The sequence below is a fragment of the Quercus suber genome, unplaced genomic scaffold, assembly GCF_002906115.3.
Source record: "Quercus suber isolate HL8 unplaced genomic scaffold, Cork oak 2.0 scaffold_493, whole genome shotgun sequence".
NCBI lineage: Eukaryota > Viridiplantae > Streptophyta > Magnoliopsida > Fagales > Fagaceae > Quercus > Quercus suber.
In genome coordinates, this window is record NW_027069942.1 from 386,301 (window position 1) to 407,527 (window position 21,227).

The 21,227-nt window shown below is 40.9% G+C and overlaps 2 protein-coding genes across 2 annotated transcripts; both read left to right on the forward strand.

Moving 5' to 3' along the window:
- The first annotated feature begins 5,579 nt into the window (after positions 1–5,579).
- LOC136063159 (uncharacterized) lies at positions 5,580–7,511 on the forward strand. The gene has a single exon (XM_065763136.1). It carries the CDS (start codon positions 5,580–5,582, stop codon positions 7,509–7,511), a length of 1,932 nt encoding a protein of 643 aa, XP_065619208.1.
- Positions 7,512–17,938: 10,427 nt separating this feature from the next.
- LOC112005440 (F-box protein At3g07870-like) lies at positions 17,939–19,114 on the forward strand. Its single transcript, XM_024037687.2, has one exon. The coding sequence runs from the start codon at positions 17,939–17,941 to the stop codon at positions 19,112–19,114; it is 1,176 nt and encodes a 391-aa protein (XP_023893455.2).
- Positions 19,115–21,227: the final 2,113 nt, after the last annotated feature.

Sequence of the window (21,227 nt, forward strand, 5' to 3'; positions counted from 1 at the left end):
TTTTACTCAAGTCATTCAGTGAGACTGGACCCAAGGGGTCTTTTGATTACGTTAGAACACGTTTCACATTACCCTGTTTGTTTGTTCATGGAGCTCTGCACTCTATAGTAGGATCTTCGTACTGCAAATTCATTTTGGCCTTTGATGTTAACAATGACACATTCCAAGAGATAATGCTGCCACAAAATTACTGAGATGGAGTTGATGTGGTAGAATTTAATCGTCTTGGCTTTGCTTGTTTTTGGTGAATCTCTGAATGAGTTTCGTGAGGATGCCTCGTATGGGTGATGAGAGCGTATGGTGTGGCTGAGTCTTGGACTAAAATAATTGCACCGTTTACATGTTGTGTTGAGCAATTCCGTGGCTGCACCAGTAATGGTTAACTTCTACTTGAGACAACTGACGATTTTCTCATTTCATTTGATCCTAAGAGTCAAAACGAGAACAATCTTCTTCCAAATTCTATATGGAAGTATCAGATTTCAACTTCTACAGGGATGGATTACACAGCCAATTTCATGGAGAGCTTAGTTTTGCGAAAAACGTCTGATTGGAATTGGAAGATTAGTCTATTAACAGGTGGCTATCTTTGTGAAGTTCATATGTTAAAGTCTTTTGTAGTATCATAATTTGAGTCTTAAATGAAGTTTTTATCATGGTGTCTTGTTTATTTGTAATTTCTCTGCACATGAAAGTTTTACTTCAGAGGTATTAATTTATCAAACAAAAAACAAACCTTCTGGAGACTGGCTATTCTATGTCAGTTAATTTTTGTCTTGGGGACGGTGTGCAGATTGTCAAACATGGCTATATGATGGTGCAGTATACATTGCTTGGCCAACACAATCTTATCTTATTTGTACTTTTTGTCCCTTTGTGTTCATCATCATAAACTTAGTTTTTTTATTCTCAATAGAACTTCATTACTTATCCAAAAATAAAATAAAATAAAACAATCTTACGATGGGTGTGTCTGTGCCCTATTGACAATGTGAAGGAGCATATGAGCTAAATCTCTTTGCTTTCATTCTTTCAAAAAAGAAAAGATAATGAACTTTTCATTCTGTTCATGATTCATAGAACTGATTTATTGGTCATGATCGATAAATCAAATCGTATATTTCAAAAGATCACATATCAGGCTTTGGATTGGTTGCTTTTATAATTTTATGTTTGTTATACCTTTTAACCGGGGATTGCTGATTTTTTTTTCTTGTTGAATATACGATTTTGTCTGATATAGCATGACTGAACTTACACTTACTGTGATAGACAATTGGATATGCATGAGACCGCTTTAATTATGTATACAGCAAAAGTCCAAGTCAAAATTTCAATCAACTACTTATTAAAAAAATTGACTAAAAGTCTAAAACCAAGATTTTTAGGTGAAAATATAATTTTCATTCTTTTTCAAGCATTTGGTCTATTAAGCTTATGTTATTATGAGCTTTGTTTAGTTTTGTTACTACCCAATGATTGTTGGTGGTCTGTGAAAAACTAATAAGTGACCCATTATTTTAAGCATCTATTTTTAATTTACTAGTTATTTGATAAGTAGTTTGTTAGGAACCTACTGTGGTCTCCTAATCCCCTGTTGTCCTTAGGCTGTATCTACTACGGGACCTTAGCTTAGCTTAATTTACTGTCAACTTTAGCATTGCTGCAGTGCTGATACTAATATACTCTGTTGCTTGCTGCTATACTAATGCTGATGTGCCTGGAATTGAGCTGGTAATTGGTGCTATTATGCCAGAGGGCTTATGTTAGACCCTAGTGCCTGCCTACATCAGTATTGTTGCTGCCTTGAACCTTCATTCCTGTGTAAGCAGCCTTAATGTTTGTCTAAGCTGCTTACTGCATAGCCTCGTTGATGCTGCCTGTTACCTTCGCGCATACTTGTGTTTACTGTTGTATCTGTGGCTATGCTGTTGGTTATGCAGTCTTATCAAAGCCCATCCAACAATGTTAGTTGTTGTCAAGATTGAGTACTAGGTATACTTGCACAAATTTGTTGGGCTGTTACTGATTGAAGTGTATGGGCAAGAATTTTATTGAGATAAGCAAGGCATGCAGTCAGTTAGTTACTTAGCCCATGTGCATAAATTAGTTAATCAGGTGTTCAAATAGGGTTAGATACATTGTTTGCAAGTTGTCAGGTTAATCCTGCTTGTATCTTGAGGAGCCTTGTATATAATAAAAGCGCTACCATTCAATGTACTCAATTAATGAGAAATAATTAGTCTTTTACTCACTCCTTAATCTTTCCTAACTTGCAGTTCCATTCTAATCTCCCTCGTATTCTTGTAGTCCTAGGCTACTTACTCAAAGCAGTTAACCTTAAGTTTCATTTATACCTAAAGTAGGCTCTTAGCATAGTTCTGATTTGGGAAAATTAGCATACATAATGTTTGCAAATGCAAGTGACTAGGTTACTATAGTCTGCCTCAATTTCAATTTTTAAAATAATAATAATGACATGTACTTTCTTTTTTATATCACTCTAATCAGATTGAATGATTTGGTAGTCAAATTGGCTTACTATGTTAGTCCTAGCCTAGGAATCTAGGGAGACCCTGTTCACATCAAGCTCAGAAGTTTTAAATACATGCTTGAAATAAGTAATATAAGACATGGATGCTTTTTTTTTATCAATTTTTTCATCTATATTATTCAATAACACCTGTGCATACATTAACTGATTTTTCTTATTAAAAATCCAAGTGAAATTGCACAGAGTCTTGACCACTTCGTGCAAAAACATGTTGAAGGTAAGACATAATCCAGGTCCTCCCTGTTTAAACCCCATATAAGCATTGAGTTATTCTTGATCTCATCTATGAATTTGAAAGGGGATTTGATTGGAAGCGGATGAGAGGACTTGCAATGAACAAAATTAAAAATTAAAGGATTGAATTGAGAGTTTTATGCAAAGCTAGAGAGTGCAATTCGTAATTTAGCCTAAAATTTAAAACAATAACAAATTCTCAAAAGATAAACTCCATCACCGATTCACTTCCATTCTTTTACAAATCAAATTATTAAACAGTTGCAACAACTTTTAAAATATAAATTTCACCTGCAACTTATATTATGTCCTTTTGTTTTTCTCGAATTAATTATGTTGTTCAACAAATGTTTAAACGTTTGAAACTTTTTAATTTTTTTGAAAAAGAATATTACATGAATGAGTAAAAAAGAAAACCAAAAACTAACAAGATTATGATATCAAATATAATTTTAGATTAACAATATTTAATTACTAGACTCATCACATGCATTTTGCACATGCGATATGGCTCTTTTTTTTATTTTGGATTTAGTGAAATAATGTTTAAAAGTGAAATAGAGACAGTGTTCTAATTTTTAGCTTCTTTCTCTACATGCGAATTGATAAAAGTTTGAAAGCCTAAACTTAAGAACTTTTTAAAAAATAGTAAATTACTATTTTAACCAGTTTGTGTTTTTAAATTCAAAATTATTTAATTAAAAGATAGGGGTATTTTAGAGTGTTTAAAAATTCATGTAAGAATATTTAATATGCAAAATGATAAAACTCAAACAAAAAAAAATCTTATTATTAATAGTATAGATAATAATTAAGAAATAAACAAAATTAGAGTTGGGCAAGTTTCAGTTTTGGGTTTGGAAAAGTAGTCTACATGAATTATAAGATTTTTTTTTTTTGGCAAAATAACACCATTTTGCTAACAATTTTGTTAGTTAGCACCATTTTCAAACTATTTAGCAAAATAACATCTCGAGTTCAACATACTCAAGTTCAATGTAGCTGGAGTTCTATGGAATACCCAAGCAAACTAACATCCATAAACACAGAGCTTAAATGAAATCAACAAATGCAAAGGCAAAAATACCCAAGCAAATTCAGAGACCCACAATGAAACAACAAACCCATTTCAACTTTAGATTGGATGGCATCGAGAAGAAAACCTCTAAATAAATTCAATTCATGCAATAGAAAGAAGAAGAAGAAAATGAAGAAATTAGAGGAAAACGAAACCTTTGTCGCCGACGTCGCCTAGGTTTAGTTCAAGCCGAAGGGTTTGGATTAGGGAGATTTGGGTTCGTGGGGATTTGGGTTAGGGAGGCCGAGGGTTTTTGGTTAGGGAAATCTAGGTTTCTTCTTTGTCTTCGTTCTTCTTCTTCGTCGCTCTCTCTGCCTTTTTCTTCTTTTTCTTTAGTGCTCTGCCTTTCTTCTTTTTTGTTCTTCTTTGTTGTTGCCCCCTTTAAGGAACTCGAGTCTTAAAGACTCGAGTTTTATGTCCAACTCGATTCTTTTACAATTAAGTTGTTAGGTAAAATTGAGTCTAACATACTTGAGATGTTAGTTTTCTAAATAGTTTGGAAACGGTGTTAATTAACAAAATTGTTAGCAAAATGGTGTTATTTTGCTAAAACAAAAATGGCATAAATGCACTTTTAGTCCTTACATTTTACACTTTTTCCATTTTGGTCTCTACATTTTATTTTTACCACTTTTAGTTCCTAAACCAATTAACGTCTAACATTTAGGTCCTTTCCGTCACTCAACTAACGACAAAAGCTGACGTAGTTGACGATGGAATAAAAAAAATAATATAATCACACACATTAATTAATTAAATTAAAAACAAACATTAAAATAGAAAAAATTAATTTATCAATTAAAAAAAAAAACAACAATAGAATTAAATTTCAAAAAATACATAATTTAGATTTGAGTTTGTGGGGGAAAAAGCCCAGAGCTACTTAATGGGCCCGGGACACCCTATTAAGGACTATTGTATTTCCGAGGAGCAATAGGTGGTTAGGGCAGCCCATCTAAAGCAGGAAACCCAGAAGTAAAGGGGGAGTGCCGTCCGAAGAGGTCATCACTGGTCCGAAGACGTCTTACTCCTCGACCACAAATAGCCTTGATCAAACAAACGTGTGGAAGGTCCGAATAATCTTCCTAACAATCCCAATGATAATGATAAGTCCTGGGTGGATCCGGAGATGATCAGAACTAAAAAAATATCTAAAGGAAAAGCTACTACCACCGTATTTAATGCACTGCAACAGCTTTTCTGACCGCATTTATGTGGAGAAGACCCCTGAACAGTGTAACCTCGGCTACCGCCACTCACAAAGAACTAAAGTAGACACATGATGTGACATGCACTTGAGTAGATATGCAGATGAAGAACAGATGAACGATGGAGATGATAGGAAAGAATGCTATATAAAGAAGAAGGGTCCCTGATAATAGGGGACAGAGGAGAGAGAGAAAAAGGAAGAGAAAAGCTACACTGTAGCTCTGAATGTTGTAATCATTGTTCACTTAATAAAACATCTCTTCGGACATATATTCATGGAGTTGTTCAAGCATTAGTTCATGTTATCATCACTGCAAGTAACCTAGCCAACCATTGTTTACTTCATAACCAGCCTAGCTCTTTCGCCCACTCTCTACAAATTTATTGTCCTGGGTTCGCTGGGCCTTCAACCCATATCTTTTGGGCTTGGGCTGCAAAAACGGACCCTACAATTGGCGCCGTCTGTGGGAAGAGCTTGTGCAGGGGTGGAGACAACAGTAGGTGATGGCTGGACACGGTCAACAAGAAGCGGAGTCTAGGGCATCCCAGCACGTTGACCCCTTTCTTAATCTGGAGCGGAGACAAGACCGCGAGGGTAGCGTGCACACCGTGCCCCCTGGTCAGAACCAATCGCATGGGGGGAGTCACATGTCCCATGCAGAGAAGAATCGAGATTTACAGCGAGAGATTGAAAAGCTAAAAAGGGAGTTACGCCATGCAAAGAGGAAACGGGCTCCCTCGTACTCTGATGAGGACCCTGATGACGAGCCGGACGTCACTTATCAACATAAATCCAGGACACCAGCCAGCGAGTCCTATACCTATGAAGAAGAATCTCATTGCAAGGGGCAACGCAGAAGTCCACCACATGGAGACGTGGGAAACGACGCCATGAGCAGGGCTCTAAACCAGATTTCTAGGTCACCCTTCACGCTCAGGATTAAAGAGGCGAGACTTCCTCGGCGTTTTAATCAACCAACGTTCACCATCTACAAAAGTAAAACAGACCCCGTGGAACATGTGAGTCATTTTAACCAGAGGATGGCTGTCTACTCCAGGGACGAAGCACTGATATGTAAAGTCTTCCCTTCTAGTCTTAGGCCAGTTGCCATGAGGTGGTTCGATGGGCTGAACCCAAATTCCATCAGCTCTTTCAAAGAGCTTACCCAAGCTTTTGGTTCACAATTTGTCACCTGCCGAAGAGTGGCCCGACCTTTGTCTTCTCTACTGTCTTTGAGCATGCAGGAAGGAAAGACACTGAAGGTATATTCGGACAGATATTGGGAGATGTTTAATGACATGGAGGGCAATTTTGATGCAATGGCCCTAGAAACGTTCAAGCTCGGCCTCCCAACCGATCATGGTTTAAGGACATCCTTGTCTAGTAAACCCGTTACTAGCATGCGTCAGCTAATGGACCGCATTGAGAAGTATAAGAGAGTTAAAGAAGACCAACAACAAGGAAAAGGCAAGAAAAAGGTTATCCCCCAGGAGAGGAGGGATTTCAGGTTGGATCGATACACCAACAGCAAACCGAGGAGAGATTTTCTTGCGCAGTCAGGAGCAGCCAATCCCCAGACTGTCAACACCGTATTCAGAGACCCAGTCCATCAAGTTTTAGAAAAAGTCAAGAACGAGCCGTTCTTCAAGTGGTCGAATAAGATGGCAGGGAATCCTGACAAACGTAATCGCAATCTCTACTGCCAATACCACCAGGATCATGGGCACACGACTAAGGACTGCAGGAACTTGTGGGTTCATTTGGAACAACTAGTCGGCAAAGGGAAACTGCGAGATCTCCTACATCACACCAGTGGTCGAGGAGGTCCGATGAGTGCGGAGTCCCGGAGGGATGATCCTCTGAAACCCCCTCTGGGAACTATCAATGTTATCTTTGCAGCCCTAGGAAGAACAGGATCCTGGCCATCCAAGGTCATGTCGGTGGATCGGTTACCTGCGGGGGAATCTGGCCAGGGTCCGAAGATGTGCAAACTGGATGATCAACTAGTTTTAGGTTTCTCAGACGCAGACAAGGTGGGCACTGTCCAGCCTCATGATGATGCGTTGGTCGTCACCCTCAGAATTGGGGGGTATGATGTGAAACGGGTGATGGTTGACCAAGGTAGCGCTGCAGAAATAATGTACCCTGATCTCTACAGGGAGCTGAACCTCAAACTTAGTGACTTGACACCATATACTTCTTCGCTGATCAGTTTCGAAGGAAGAGTTATTACCCCGAAGGGCCAAATAAGACTACCTGTGCAAACTGGCTCAGAGGTGGTGGAGGTGGATTTCATAGTTGTGGATGTCTTTTCACCCTATACGGCAATTGTAGCTAGACCTTGGCTTCATGCGCTGGGGGCGGTTTCTTCCACCTTGCATCAGAAAATCAAATACCCATCCGAAGGCCGGGTTTACGAAATCCGGGGGGATTAATCCATAGCTAGACAATGTTTAGTGGCTGCCATTCAACATGAGCCAGGAGCCGAGTCGTCAACTAGGGGCTTATAGCAACCAAAGCACCAGTCATCGCCCACTGAAGATCCGAACAAGGGCGCAGGGTGCGAAGATTTGACAAAAGTCATCATTGGGGATAATCCCGAAAAATTCTTTCAACTCGGATCCCAATTGCCGTTGCAGGAAAAAGAGGAGTTAGAGCAACTTCTTAAGGAAAACCTCGACATATTCGCTTGGAACGCTTATCAAGCCCCTGGGGTGGATCCGAAATTTATATGCCACCATTTAAAAGTAAACCCCATGATCACCCCTAAGAAGCAGCCTCCTCGGCGTCCATCTAAGGAACACGCTGAAGCAGTCAGAGAAGAAGTAGCAAAGCTCAAACAAGCTGGGGCTATTAAAGAGGTTTTCTACCTAGAGTGGTTGGCAAATACTGTGGTGGTGAAAAAGAAGAGCGGGAAATGGCGAGTATGTGTGGACTTCACCGACTTAAATAAGGCATGCCCTAAAGATCCATTCCCCATACCTAAAATCGATCGGCTAGTAGATGCCACCGTCGGACACCCCCGAATGAGCTTCTTGGACGCATTCCAAGGCTATCATTAGATACCCTTAGCCTTGGAAGACTAGGAAAAGACTGCTTTTGTGACTCCTACGGGTAACTATCACTATAAGGTGATGCCGTTCGGTTTAAAAAATATGGGCTCTACTTACCAAAGGATGATGACGAGGATGTTTGAACCACAGCTGGGAAGAAATATTAAGATTTATATAGATGACATGGTGGTGAAGAGCAAAGTAGTGGCCGATCACGTGAAGGACCTAGAAAGCACCTTTGAAGTTCTCAGGAAGTACAAGCTACGCTTGAACGCTGCTAAGTGCTCATTTGGTGTGGGGTCAGGCAAGTTCCTGGGATATATGGTGACTCATAGGGGAATTGAGGTTAACCCTGATCAGATAAGGGCCATCAATGAGTTGCAAGCTCCTCGAAATCCCAAGGAGGTTCAGAAGCTGACAGGGATAATAGCAGCCTTAAATCGATTTATCTCTCGATCAGGGGATAGGTGTCGGCCCTTCTTTTCCCTGATTAACAAGTGAAAAGGGTTCGAGTGGATAGAAGAGTGCGCTGTAGCCTTCCAACATTTGAAAGATTATTTAGCTCGACCACCAATCATGTCCAGCCCTGAGCCCGACGAGGTCTTGTTTGCGTATATCGCTGTAGCTACCCATGCTGTAAGCTTGGTACTGATCCGAGCAGATGGCGGTGTGCAGAAACCTGTTTATTGTGTAAGCAAGTTGCTGCATGAAGCCGAGGTCCATTATTTACCGTTGGAAAAGGCCATTTTAGCAGTGGTGCTCGGTACACGAGAGCTCCCACATTATTTCCAAGCCTATACAGTCGTCGTTCTCACCCAGCTTCCGCTCAGGGCTATACTCCGAAGTGCAAACTACACTGGAAGAATTGCAAAATGGGGGACGATCCTAGGGGCTTTTGATATCAAGTATATGCCACGTACCTCGATCAAGGGCCAGGTGCTTGCTGATTTGGTAGCCGAGTTCACGGAGCCCTGACTAGAAGAAGTAAAGCTGACATCAGACATGGATGAAAAATCGGTTGGCATGATTTCTCAACAAGGCCCTTCCCATTGGGAGGCGTAAGTGGATGGTGCTGCAAACTAGAGAGGCTCTGGAGTAGGGCTAGTGCTGATATCCCCTGAGGGAATCATTATTGAAAAAGCATTAAGGCTGGGCTTCTCGGCAACAAATAATGAGGCGGAATATGAAGCCCTATTGATGGGGATGAATATGGTCCAAAAGATGGGGGGAAAAGCAGTAAAGTTATTCTCGAATTCAAGGCTGATTGTGGGTCAAGTACAGGGGGAGTTCGAGGCAAAGGACGGAAGAATACAGGGATACTTGAGCCGAGTTAAGCATCTGCAGTCAGGGTTCGAATCTTTCAGCTTGTTGCACATTCCTAGGAATGGTAACTCACACGCGGACTCCTTGGCCACTCTAGCCACCTCTTCGGCACAAGATTTGCCGAGAGTTATCCTCATCGAGGACTTGCATAAACCTACCGTAGCAGGAAAAGAAGTAATCCAAGTACATCAGGTCAGGGTTGAACCCAGTTGGATGGACCCTTTAGTTAAGTTTCTAAAGGAAGATATCTTGCCTGGAGAGAAGGGAGAAGCCGATAATATTCAGAGGAAAGCAGCCAGGTTCTGGTTGTCTGAAGATCAGAAACTATACAAACGTTCCTATTCAGGGCCGTACTTGTTGTGCATGCATCCTGAAAAGGCTGAGCTGTTATTAGAAGAACTACATGAAGGAATCTGTGGAAGCCACACTGGAGGAAGATCCTTGGCTCACTGAGCCATCACTCAAGGTTATTGGTGGCCAAACATGCAAAAGGAAGCCCTGGATTATGTTAAAAAATGTGATCAGTGTCAGCGATTTGCCCCACACATTCATCAGCAAGGGGGAACTCTCAACCCGCTATCCAGCCCGTGGCCTTTCACCCAATGGGGCTTGGATATCGTGGGACCATTCCCTAAGGCTGCAAGAAACAAGAAATATCTGCTGGTCGGCACTGACTACTTCACCAAGTGGGTCGAAGCAGAACCTCTTGCAAACATCCGAGACATAGACGTGCAAAAGTTTGTGTGGAAGAGTATAGTTACTTGATTTGGAGTCCCATGTGTTCTCATTTCGGACAATGGCCTGCAGTTTGATAGCAAAGCATTTAGGAGCTATTGTAGCAAGCTGGGGATCATAAATAGGTACTCCACCCCAGCTTATTCCTAGGGTAATGGCTAGGCCGAAGCTGTCAACAAGGTCATTGTGAATGGCTTGAAAAAGAGATTAGATGACGCGAAGGGTAAACGGGTAGAAGAATTGCCACATGTGCTTTGGGCTTACAGAACCACTCCACGCAGGTCTACTGAAGAGACCCCCTTCTCAATGACCTACGAGGCTGAAGCTGTCATACCTTTGGAAACTAGATTCCTGACACTGAGCACTAGCTCGTTTAGTCCAACGGGTAACGATGAGCTGCTAGAGAAGAGCTTGGACCTAATTGATGAAAGGAGAGAAAATGCAATGGTCCGATTAGCACATTACCAACAAAAGCTTAGACAGGGCTACGACGCCAACGTAAGGCTCAGACCTCTGGAACCTGGCGATTTGGTACTAAGAAAGGTGGTTGGCACTGCAAAGAACCCAGCTTGGGGAAAATTAGGGCCTAATTGGGAAAGGTCATATCGTATTACTTCAGGAGCTAGCATTAGGGCATACTTCCTTGAAGACCTAGACAATCATGTGATACCACGCCCATGGAATGTAAATAACCTCAAAAGGTATTATTATTAATCAAACTCTTCTTTTAACCAGCATATCAATCTGTTATGATTCTTTTAAGTGTTTAAACTTAAATCCATTCATGCCTGTAGTCCTCGGACCAGATGAAATGGATTAGCTAGCACTATGTTACGATTCCTTTAAGTGTTTAAACTTAAATCCATTCATACCTATAGTCCTCGGACCAGATGATATGGGTTAGTTAGCACTATGTTACGATTCCTTTAAGTGTTTAAACTTAAATCCATTCATGCCTGTAGTTCTCGGACCAGATGATATGGGTTAGTTAGCACTATGTTACGATTCCTCTTAAGTGTTTAAACTTAAATCCATTCATGCCTGTAGTCCTCAGACCAGATGATATGGGTTAGTTAGCACTATGTTACGATTCCTTTAAGTGTTTAAACTTAAATCCATTCATGCCTGTAGTCCTCGGACCAGATGATATGGGTTAGTTAGCACTATGTTACGATTCCTTTAAGTGTTTAAACTTAAATCCATTCATGCTTGTAGTCCTCGGACTAGATGATATGGGTTAGTTAGCACTATGTTACGATTCCTCTTAAGTGTTTAAACTTAAATCCATTCATGCCTGTAGTCCTCGGAGCAGATGATATGGGTTAGTTAGCACTATGTTCGATTTTTCTTAAGTGTTTAAACTTAAATCCATTCATGCCTGTAGTCCTCGGAGCAGATGATATGGGTTAGTTAGCACTATGTTACGATTCCTCTTAAGTGTTTAAACTTAAATCCATTCATGCTTGTAGTCCTCGGAGCAGATGATATGGGTTAGTTAGCACTATGTTACGATTCCTCTTAAGTGTTTAAACTTAAATCCATTCATGCCTGTAGTCCTCGGACCAGATGATATGGGTTAGTTAACACTATGTTACGATTCCTCTTAAGTGTTTAAACTTAAATCCATTCATGCCTGTAGTCCTCGGACCAGATGATATGGGTTAGTTAGCACTATGTTACGATTCCTTTTAAGTGTTTAAACTTAAATCCATTCATGTCTGTAGTCCTCGGACCAGATGATATGGGTTAGTTAGCACTATGTTACGATTCCTCTTAAGTATTTAAACTTAAATTCATTCATGCTTGTAGTCCTCGGACTAGATGATATGGGTTAGTTAGCAATATGTTACGATTCCTCTTAAGTGTTTAAACTTAAATTCACTCATGTCTGTAGTCCTCGGACCAGATGATATGGGTTAGTTAGCACTATGTTACAATTTCTTTAAGTGTTTAAACTTAAATCTAGCTATGCCCGTGGTCCTCGGACCAGACGACTTGAGTAAGTTAACACTCTATCACAGCTCTCTAACTGCTTGAATCTAAATCTAATGTAATGGTTCTTATTGAAATATCACTCTATAATCAGCCATGATTGAGATTCCTGAACGTGTTTAGATTAACCCTAACCTATACTGCCTCTTAGTCTTTTGTGCACATTTGGAAAGGCTTGTGGAGCTTTTTACTATAACCCCTGTAGTTTTTGTTGTTTAGTAATAGTTCTCATACATTCTGCCCTTTTCTAATACCAATCTTAGTCATGCACGTTGTTAACATGATATCAGGATCACAATAAAGTCAAAGTACAGGACTTCAATAATAATAGTAAGTTCTATTACACACAGCAGAGCAAATAAATGTGAAGGAGAAACTACTTTATTAATCAAAAGAGTAGCTTACAATCTCTCACAAAAAGAAAAACACAAAAAAAGGAGGCCCTATGTATCTACTCTTGAGCTGAAGGAACCACAGGGTCAGCAACCTGGCCTGTCTGAGCAGAAGCTTCTGGGGCTTGGCTCTGGGACTCAGCAGGAGTCTTCTCTTCGTCCAACCCTTGACCTTTGTCTTTGGCTGGTTCAACTGGTAGACCAGCCTCTCTGGATGCATTAAGGGCAGATGGGGAAGCTACACTGACTAAGCTTTGCTCCTTAGCCTTAAAAAGCTGTGGAGCAGGAGAAGGGTCAGTCTCTGGGAGCTCTCGGATCTCTGGATCATAGTATATGCTCCCAGGTAGCCTCAGGGGAGAGTCCGAAGGGACCCCAGCGACGTCCAGTGCCTTTTGCCAGGTTACATCGCAGTACTCACGAGCAACTGAAGCAAATTGCTCCGTAAGCAGCTTCCCAGTCTCATCCACTCCCAACTGATATGCCGCTTTTCTCTCAACTTCAACTGACTCCTTGGCCAATTGAACCTCCTGCTCGGCTACTCGGGCGCCCTCCCTGGCTTTTTGGAGTTCAGCCCTGAGACCCTTCACCAGCTCCCTTTCGGTCGCCAGGTTGATCTTTGACGTGCGCAATTGTTTACGTTGCTCCTCGGCCTGGGTCTCGGCGGTTTGGAGGCCGGCCTTGTAATTGTCCCTCTGCCTGGTCATGGCTTTAATCTGCTCGGACGTGCGAGCATACTCCTCCTTCAGCTGGCCAAGAGCTTTCTCCGCCTCGGATTGAGACTGGACTGCTGCTTGAGCCTCGAGGTAGGACTTCCTGTTCCATTCCTCAGCCACGTAGATTTGCTGAATAATCTGCATGGCAACATTTTCGACATGGGATGAAGAAAGGGAGCAGAGCAAATTAAAAATAGAACCTAAATTAAGAGAATGAGTTTATTTACCATGGCTATATCCCTCTTACGGGACAAGAAGAGCTCCTGCTGATTGAAGCGCCTGTAGGACTCCATATCATGGGGGAGGAGGAGTGGCTGCTGCAGGGCCTCAGCAACATACCCTGCCCTTCCCCCATCATAATTGCTGAGGGACGCATCCCAAGGAATGGAGGCACCATCCAGCTCTAGCCTAGGGGACCAGATGCGAAGTCCCCTTCCTCGGCGTACCTCAGCCCTGAGGACCTCGTCTCGGCTTTCTGTGGAAGTGGCCCTTTTTCCTCGAGGCTCTTTCACCGTTTTCTATTACTTATTCATTTTTTGTGGCACCCCTACCTCCCTCTCTTCAGGCTCGTAGGGCCTCTTCTTCTATAAATTCGGTATGGGCTTCAAGTCGAGTTCAGGAGCCTTGGGAGGCGCTGGAGGCGGGATCTCTACTGGTTGAGAGGTCCCAGTGCCTTTTTACTCGGCCTTTTGGCCCCTATTCCTCATCAGGCATTTCAGATCCGTCATGTCTTCGTCCGAAGAGTCCTCGGGGAGGGCAGTTACCAAAAATGGGTGGACACTGGACTGCCTGTCACCTCCTCCCTCAGCGTCCGAAACCTCTACCACTTGATTTGCCCCTGAAGCTTCCCCCCCAAAGTGGAACTTGTCTATTTGTTCTTATAGCGAGGAGGTGGAGGAACTAACCTTTTCACCCTCAGCCTCTGGTCCGAGGGGAACTTGCTGGAGTGGCTGTACGAGAGGGGGTATACCCTGGGGGTTTGGGTGTGGTACAGGTGGAAGGTCGTGCGGAGCCAAAAAACCCTTAAACGAAACGTCGATACGGTTGAGACGTTTGTCTCCCTGGACTATCGCGTTGCCGATCGGTTGGAAGTCTTTTCGCTTCGCTTTGTACCCTAGGATGAGGGGAGCCGATCGGAGTTGTCCATCCTCACTTACGAAGATCTCGGACTGTAGCAAAAAGTTAAGCGTGGCGAAGTTGGTGAGGCTGAGCCGAGGAGAGATGTTTCTCTTATCTGTTACAAGTCACAGCAGGGCTTTGTTAGAAACTGGAAAGCAGCAACACAAGAAGAATCAAAAACTGTTAAAAGACGAAGATCCTAAGCCTATGGTTAGTGTGCCTAAGCCTAACGTGTCCCACCTGGCTCTCCTAGTTTGGTCAAACAGTGAGGGCCGTCATACCACGCGCCTGAGATGATCACGTAGTCATCCTTCATCCCTTTATTGGATTTGGGAAGGCAGGAGATGAGCCTAACAACGTCGAACCGGGATTTTAAATAATATCCCGCTCCTTGCTGGCTGTGGAACTCATACATGTGCACCATGTCGAGCCAAGTGAGCCCCAATCCTAGGTGGCGGTTAAGGTCCTCAATTACTCCTAGGATCCTAAACATATTAGGCGCGCACTGCCAAGGGGTAATCCTATGGTTTCGAAGGTAGCTAGTGGTGATAGGGCCCATAGGGATCGTCATTCCACCCTCTAGGAAGGCGATGACAGGAATCACGACTTCCCCCATTTTTCGATCAGTTAATATTTTCTCCGGAGGGCAATACCTCACACCCACGTTTGGAGGTATGCGGTATGTGGCCCTAAACTTCTCCAACTGGGCAGGGCTATCTACCAAATACTCGAGTTTACCCATCACTCAACGAAAAAATGGAGGTGTGATGTAGCAGTGAGGAAATGGTCGCTCAAAGGGAAAAATGGACAGCCGAAGAGAAAACTAAAGAACTGGGATGATGAAAACTTACAGGAACTGGACTAGAGACCGATCTCTGAACTCGCAGAAGGATTCTTGAGAACTCTGGGAGGGATTGAAATCGGCGATTGGAAGAGCTCGGAGCGTTTGTGTGCTTGTTCTTGTGGAATGATCTGAGAGTTGCAAAGTAAGGAAGAAATGTCTACCTCTGAGATTTTATACGAGGTCAAACGGAGGGGCAGAAGTTATTTTGCCAAAATCCCGAGAAAGAACCCCGTCCGTTGGATCAATAGTCCATCGTTGGATGCAAAAGACAAGGCGCCCCCTGTTGTAATTAACGCAGCGCTTCGAGAATACGGAAAACAACGGCAGCAATGATGGAGCACGCGCATCTATACCTACACACGTGCCAGGCCGAACTTTTGTCTGTTTTCAAGCTTTTACCCCATGACAAGTCAAAATCCCATTTTTTCTCTTCGGACGCGAGGGAAAAATTAAGATTTTGAGGGGCTATTGTGGGGGAAAAAGCCCAGAGCTACTTAATGGGCCCGGGACACCCTGTTAAGGACTATTGTATTTCCGAGGAGCAATAGGTGGTTGGGGCGGCCCATCTGAAGCAGGAAGCCCAGAAGTAAAGGGGGAGTGCTGTCCTAAAAGGTCATCACTGGTCCGAAGACGTCTTACTCCTCGGCCACAAATAGCCTTGATCAAACAAACGTGTGAAAGGTCCGAATAATCTTTCTAACAATCCCAATGATAATGATAAGTCCTGGGTGCATCCGGAGATGATCAGAACTAAAAAATATCTAAAGGAAAAGCTGCTACCACCGTATTTAATGCACTGCAACAGCTTTTCTGGCCACATTTATGTGGAGAAGACCCCTGAACAGTATAACCTCGGCTACCGCCACTCACAAAGAACTAAAGTAGACACATGACGTGATATGCACTTGAGTAGATACGCAGATGAAGAACAGGTGGACGATGGAGATGATAGGAGATGATGTTATATAAAGAAGAAGGGTCCCTAATAATAGGGGACGGAGGAGAGAGAGAAAAAGGAAGAGAAAATCTTTACTGTAACTCTGAATGTTGTAATCATTGTTCACTTAATAAAACATCTCTTCAGACATATATTCATGGAGTTGTTCAAGCATTAGTTCATATTATCATCACTGCAAGTAACCTGGCCAACCATTGTTTACTTCATAACCAGCCTAGCTCTTTCACCTACTCTCTACAAATTTATTGTCCTGGGTTCGCTGGGCCTTTAACCCATATCTTTTGGGCTTGGGCTGCAAAAATGGACCCTACAGAGTTCATCATCTGAGTTCATCTTCAACAATAACACAATGAACACAAACCCAAATTTAAATATAACAACACACACCCAATTTTCTAGCATTTTCTTGTCATTTCTTGTCAACCAAACACAAAAACACACACAATCCGTGGCAATCAATGGACTCAAGGTAGTGAAGAACTCCATCCTTGAACTTAGATTGGTTTTAAGGAAAATTAAGATACTCTTATACATTTTCTTGGCAACCAAACAAATTTTTCAATTTCACCAAAAAAAAAAAAATCTAGATCTGACAACCAACCAAATTTTTTATGTCAATCCTAAGATCTAAACATTTTTCACAAACCCATCAAATCCCCTTATACACAAACCCAACAAATTCTCTATCACAAACCCAAAAACTTCCTTTCACAAACCCATATTATCCCTTTTCAAATTTATCACAAATCCAAAACAAATAAAGCAAACTCAACCCAGATAAAGAGAGAGATGAGAAAGTGAGAAGGGAAAGGGGTTTCCAATCTAATTGGAAACCCATATGATGGCACGGGCAGCGGCAACCTACCACCTTACCACACTCCTCAACCTCACCCTCACACGCATGCCCACTCTCACCACCAGCACTAGCAAATGATTCTCGGCAATAACAGTGGTGGGGACGAGGACCATGAAGTCGAAGTCAAAGTCAAGGCGAGTCGAGATGTGGGTCCAAGACGAGAGCTGAGACGTGGGTTCAAGCTAAAGTCGAACAAGCACTTGTGGGAGTAGGTTTTGTCGGAGATTAGAGAAGTGAAGGAACTTGCTTAAAGAGTTCAAGAAGGCTAAGCACCAAGATAGAGGGAGAAAGAAGAAAAAGAGGAAGAAAGAAAGAAGGCTAAAGAAAGAAAGGGAGGCGGAGAAACTGAGAGAAAGATCTGGGGAAGAAGAAGAAAAGGAAACTAGGCACAAACATAACAAATCCTAAGTTCCATCATTTTTTTGTTTTTAATTTTTTTTTTTGTTTTTTTATAATTTTTATTATTTTTAAAATTGATAAATTTATTTTTTTAAGGTTAGATGTGACGTGGAAGCTGATGTGGATGCTAATGTAGCATTTTTTAATATTATTTTAATAGACATGTTAGCATTTAATGTGCCAATAGTGCACTCCGTTTGTCACGTCAGCTTTTGCCGTTAGTTGAGTGACGGAAAGGACCTAAATGTCAGGCGTTAATTAATTTAGAGACTAAAAATAATAAAAATAAAATGTAAGGACCAAAATGAAAAAAGTTCAAAATGTTGGTACTAAAAGTGCATTTATGCTATAAAAAAAAAAATCCTGAATTATAGGTTTTACTCACCTTTACTTCCTCTTTCTTAAAATCCCATATATAAATTTTGATCAGAATTCAGAGAAACCACAAGCACAAATGACAAAACAAAAAAAGTCGAGGATGTCTCACAACATAACAGAACGACAAAAATCTGAGTCGTCTTGGAAGAAGAAGAAGTCAATGCTTACATCCGATCGTCTGCCGGACGATGTCCTAATCGACATCCTGAGTCGACTGCCACCCAAATCCTTAATCAGATTCAGGTGCGTTTCCAGATCTTGGAGCTCCACAATCACCAACCCCTTTTTCATCACCACACATCTCAACCAAGCCAAATCTTTGTCCAATGGTTATTTGCTATATACACGATTGCCTGTGGAGTTTTTGTGTGGCAAAGAATTGTGTGCTGTTGTTTACAATAGGGACCGAACGTTGACCCAGGTTTCCAAATATGAAATACCCTTTTCTGGTTCACGTATATTGGGCATTTGTAATGGCTTATTTTGCTTAGGTAGTCATAGAGTAATAAATTTGTGGAACCCAAGTATTAGGAAGTTTAAGAAGGTACTTGATGGTACTTGTTTCACAAGGCATTGTCGTCATATTGCTCTTGGACTTGCTTATTGTTCTCAAAATGATGACTACAAGATTGTGAGAATGGTGTGTTTTGAAGGGTTGAATGGAGAAGGAAAAGTGGTCCCAGCTGTAGCTGAGGTTTATACACTGAGTAGGGATTCGTGGAGGAAAGGGATTGGAATATCGGTGGACTCGTTAAATAGGTTTGAACCCAATGGATCTATTGATAGAATTGATGAATCCCCGTGTGTGTTTTTCAATGGCGCTTTGCATTCTATAGCGTATATTGGGAACTATAAATTCATTTTGTCTTTTGATGTTAATGAGGAGACATTCCGAGAGATAATGTTGCCGAATGATTACTTAAATGGAGTTCATCTACAATTTGAAAAACTTGTGGTGTTCAAGGGATCGTTGTCTTTGATTGTTTTTGTTCAAGCTGAAGATGAAGAGGGTGATGTTTTCCACATATGGGTGATGAGGGAGTATGGGGTTGTTAAGTCTTGGACTAAAAAAAGTGTACCAATGGAAAAGGTTGGGCAGTTCATTGGCTGCACTGACAATGGTGAACTTTTGATCAAAAAGATTGGCACTGGACTGGTTTTGTTTGATCCTGAGGGTCGAAACGAGGAAAATCTTGGAATTAAAAATGCTACATGGGCGGCTTATACTACTAATTTCTTGGAGAGCCTAGTATTGTTTGATGGTGTAAACATGTAATCTGAAGTGAACTTGAAGATTAGTTACTTTGAAATTCAGGCAAGACAGCCTTCTTTTTGAAATTCACATTAGCAAGTCATTTTGTGAAGATGTTGGAAAGTTCTGTTTGGTATGTAATCTGTGGATGAAGAAGTTATGTTCTGTTTTCTTTCCTATTGTAGTAGACATGAAAGTAATGTGGAAATCCTGGTTGATTTTTTGTGGTCATTCTAGAACAATGTAATCTTATAGTGAAACATACATGTTTAGCCACCATAGCCTTGTGTCACTCATCCTAGCATAATGATTACTGGATTGGGTATCAAGTTAACAATTGTAGTTAATTCTACAGATAATTTGTTAATATTGTTGGTACTTCGTGGTAACCTTGATTTTGATTTTTTGCAACACACCTTGTTGGATGTCATGTTTGATTCCTAGGAAACAAAAGATATTTTTCATAAACTATGAATTTGTTGTGTTGGCTAAATTGATTGCTATTCTTTTTTTCCCCCTGTTTTGATGATGCGGAGCCTTATCAAGATAGGGCCATTAGGACTCATCTTTGAGGAGTAAATCTTGAACACATGACTCCACCTGTCAGAATCATCTGTCAAGTAATCCAGGAAAACCACTAGTGGTGATTCGAGCCTAGAATGTCTGTCTACAGCTCATGTCAAGCCTCCCACCACTAGGCTCCAACCTAACGAGTTCCCCCCTATTTTGATAGCTTTTTTACTAATTTATTTATCGATTTATATTTTCTGTTCTATTTTTAAGTTGGCAAGGATCTATAGATTTATATGAATAGGAGATAAACTATTGGAATTAGGTCTCAAGTTTATTCTCAAAGTTTGTAATAATTAAATCGGCTGCATAAGCCTCATTTGACAACCCATATTGGACACTAGCCTAATTCATCAAGCTTTTGGCTGAATCCTTTTCTTTTCAAATCAGAAATTTTCGTCTTTCTATTGTTTCCTTTCTCTTTATGCTGTCCCACTTCTAAATACTCTGTTTCCTTTCTTTTTATGCTGTTCCACTTCTAAATACTCTTCTTTCAAGTCTCAACATCTGTGTGTTTAAATGTTGCTTGCTAAGTTGCATATAAATTAACCTAACATATGTGTTCTAGACACTCTAGGTATATTGGTTCCAAGTATCCCTAGCATAGAGACAAGACTGAGAAGCTAGCTCTTGCAGGTATAATACTCTTTCAAGTAATTTCTCCCTATAAGATTTCTTTATACATGAATAGAGTACGCATGAATGTGAACACATGTACAACTACACGCAGGGAAACATGCATGCTTTTTAAGCATAAAGTATGCTAAATCTTTCTAAATTGCTATTGCTACACTTTACTAATTCTATTTGGGACAAGTTTCCAATTTCTTTGATGCAAATGAGGGGGTTTGTGAAAGATTTCAGTGGTAGGAGAGTAGCTGTTGCTCAATACTTGTTGGCAGTTTTAAATGTTCGAGGTGCATTTTAGTGGTAGGAGAGTAGCTGCACAACTTGACTTTCTATTTTTTAGGGAAAGAGGTGCACTTTGAGCTGAAAATTATTATTAGGGACAATCAATTTATTTATTATTTTCTGATAGGGGGGCAATCAATTTGTTTATTTTGATTAGAGGACAATCAATTTATTGTTTGTTTATGATTTACACCAAGATTAAGTTTTGATAACATATACCTTGGGATTAAATCATCTTCTATTTAAATCCTCAAATTCCCTTCAATCTAACACACACGACATTTATTAGATTTAGTGTGTTGCTTAACGTTTGAATAGTTGTTTCTTAGGTTAAGAATCGCTTTCAATTTTATAGTCATTCCCCAATGATAATAAAATCATATCAGACTAAAAGTTGTGTTGAAATTTCTCTCTTTTCTCTTAAGTTCGATGAGAGTAAGGATTGCAAATAAAATATTAACACAAAAATTTATTATATGGTTGTTACATTTTGAATTCAATTAATATTAACAATTATTCGGAATAGACTTGAAGATTATGGAATTGTCATATAACAATTCAACCTAATATTCACAACTATCCGATGTCCATCTTTTGGCTACTACACTATGAGATAAAATCAATATCATATCCCAATTCCTAATACATATTTTTA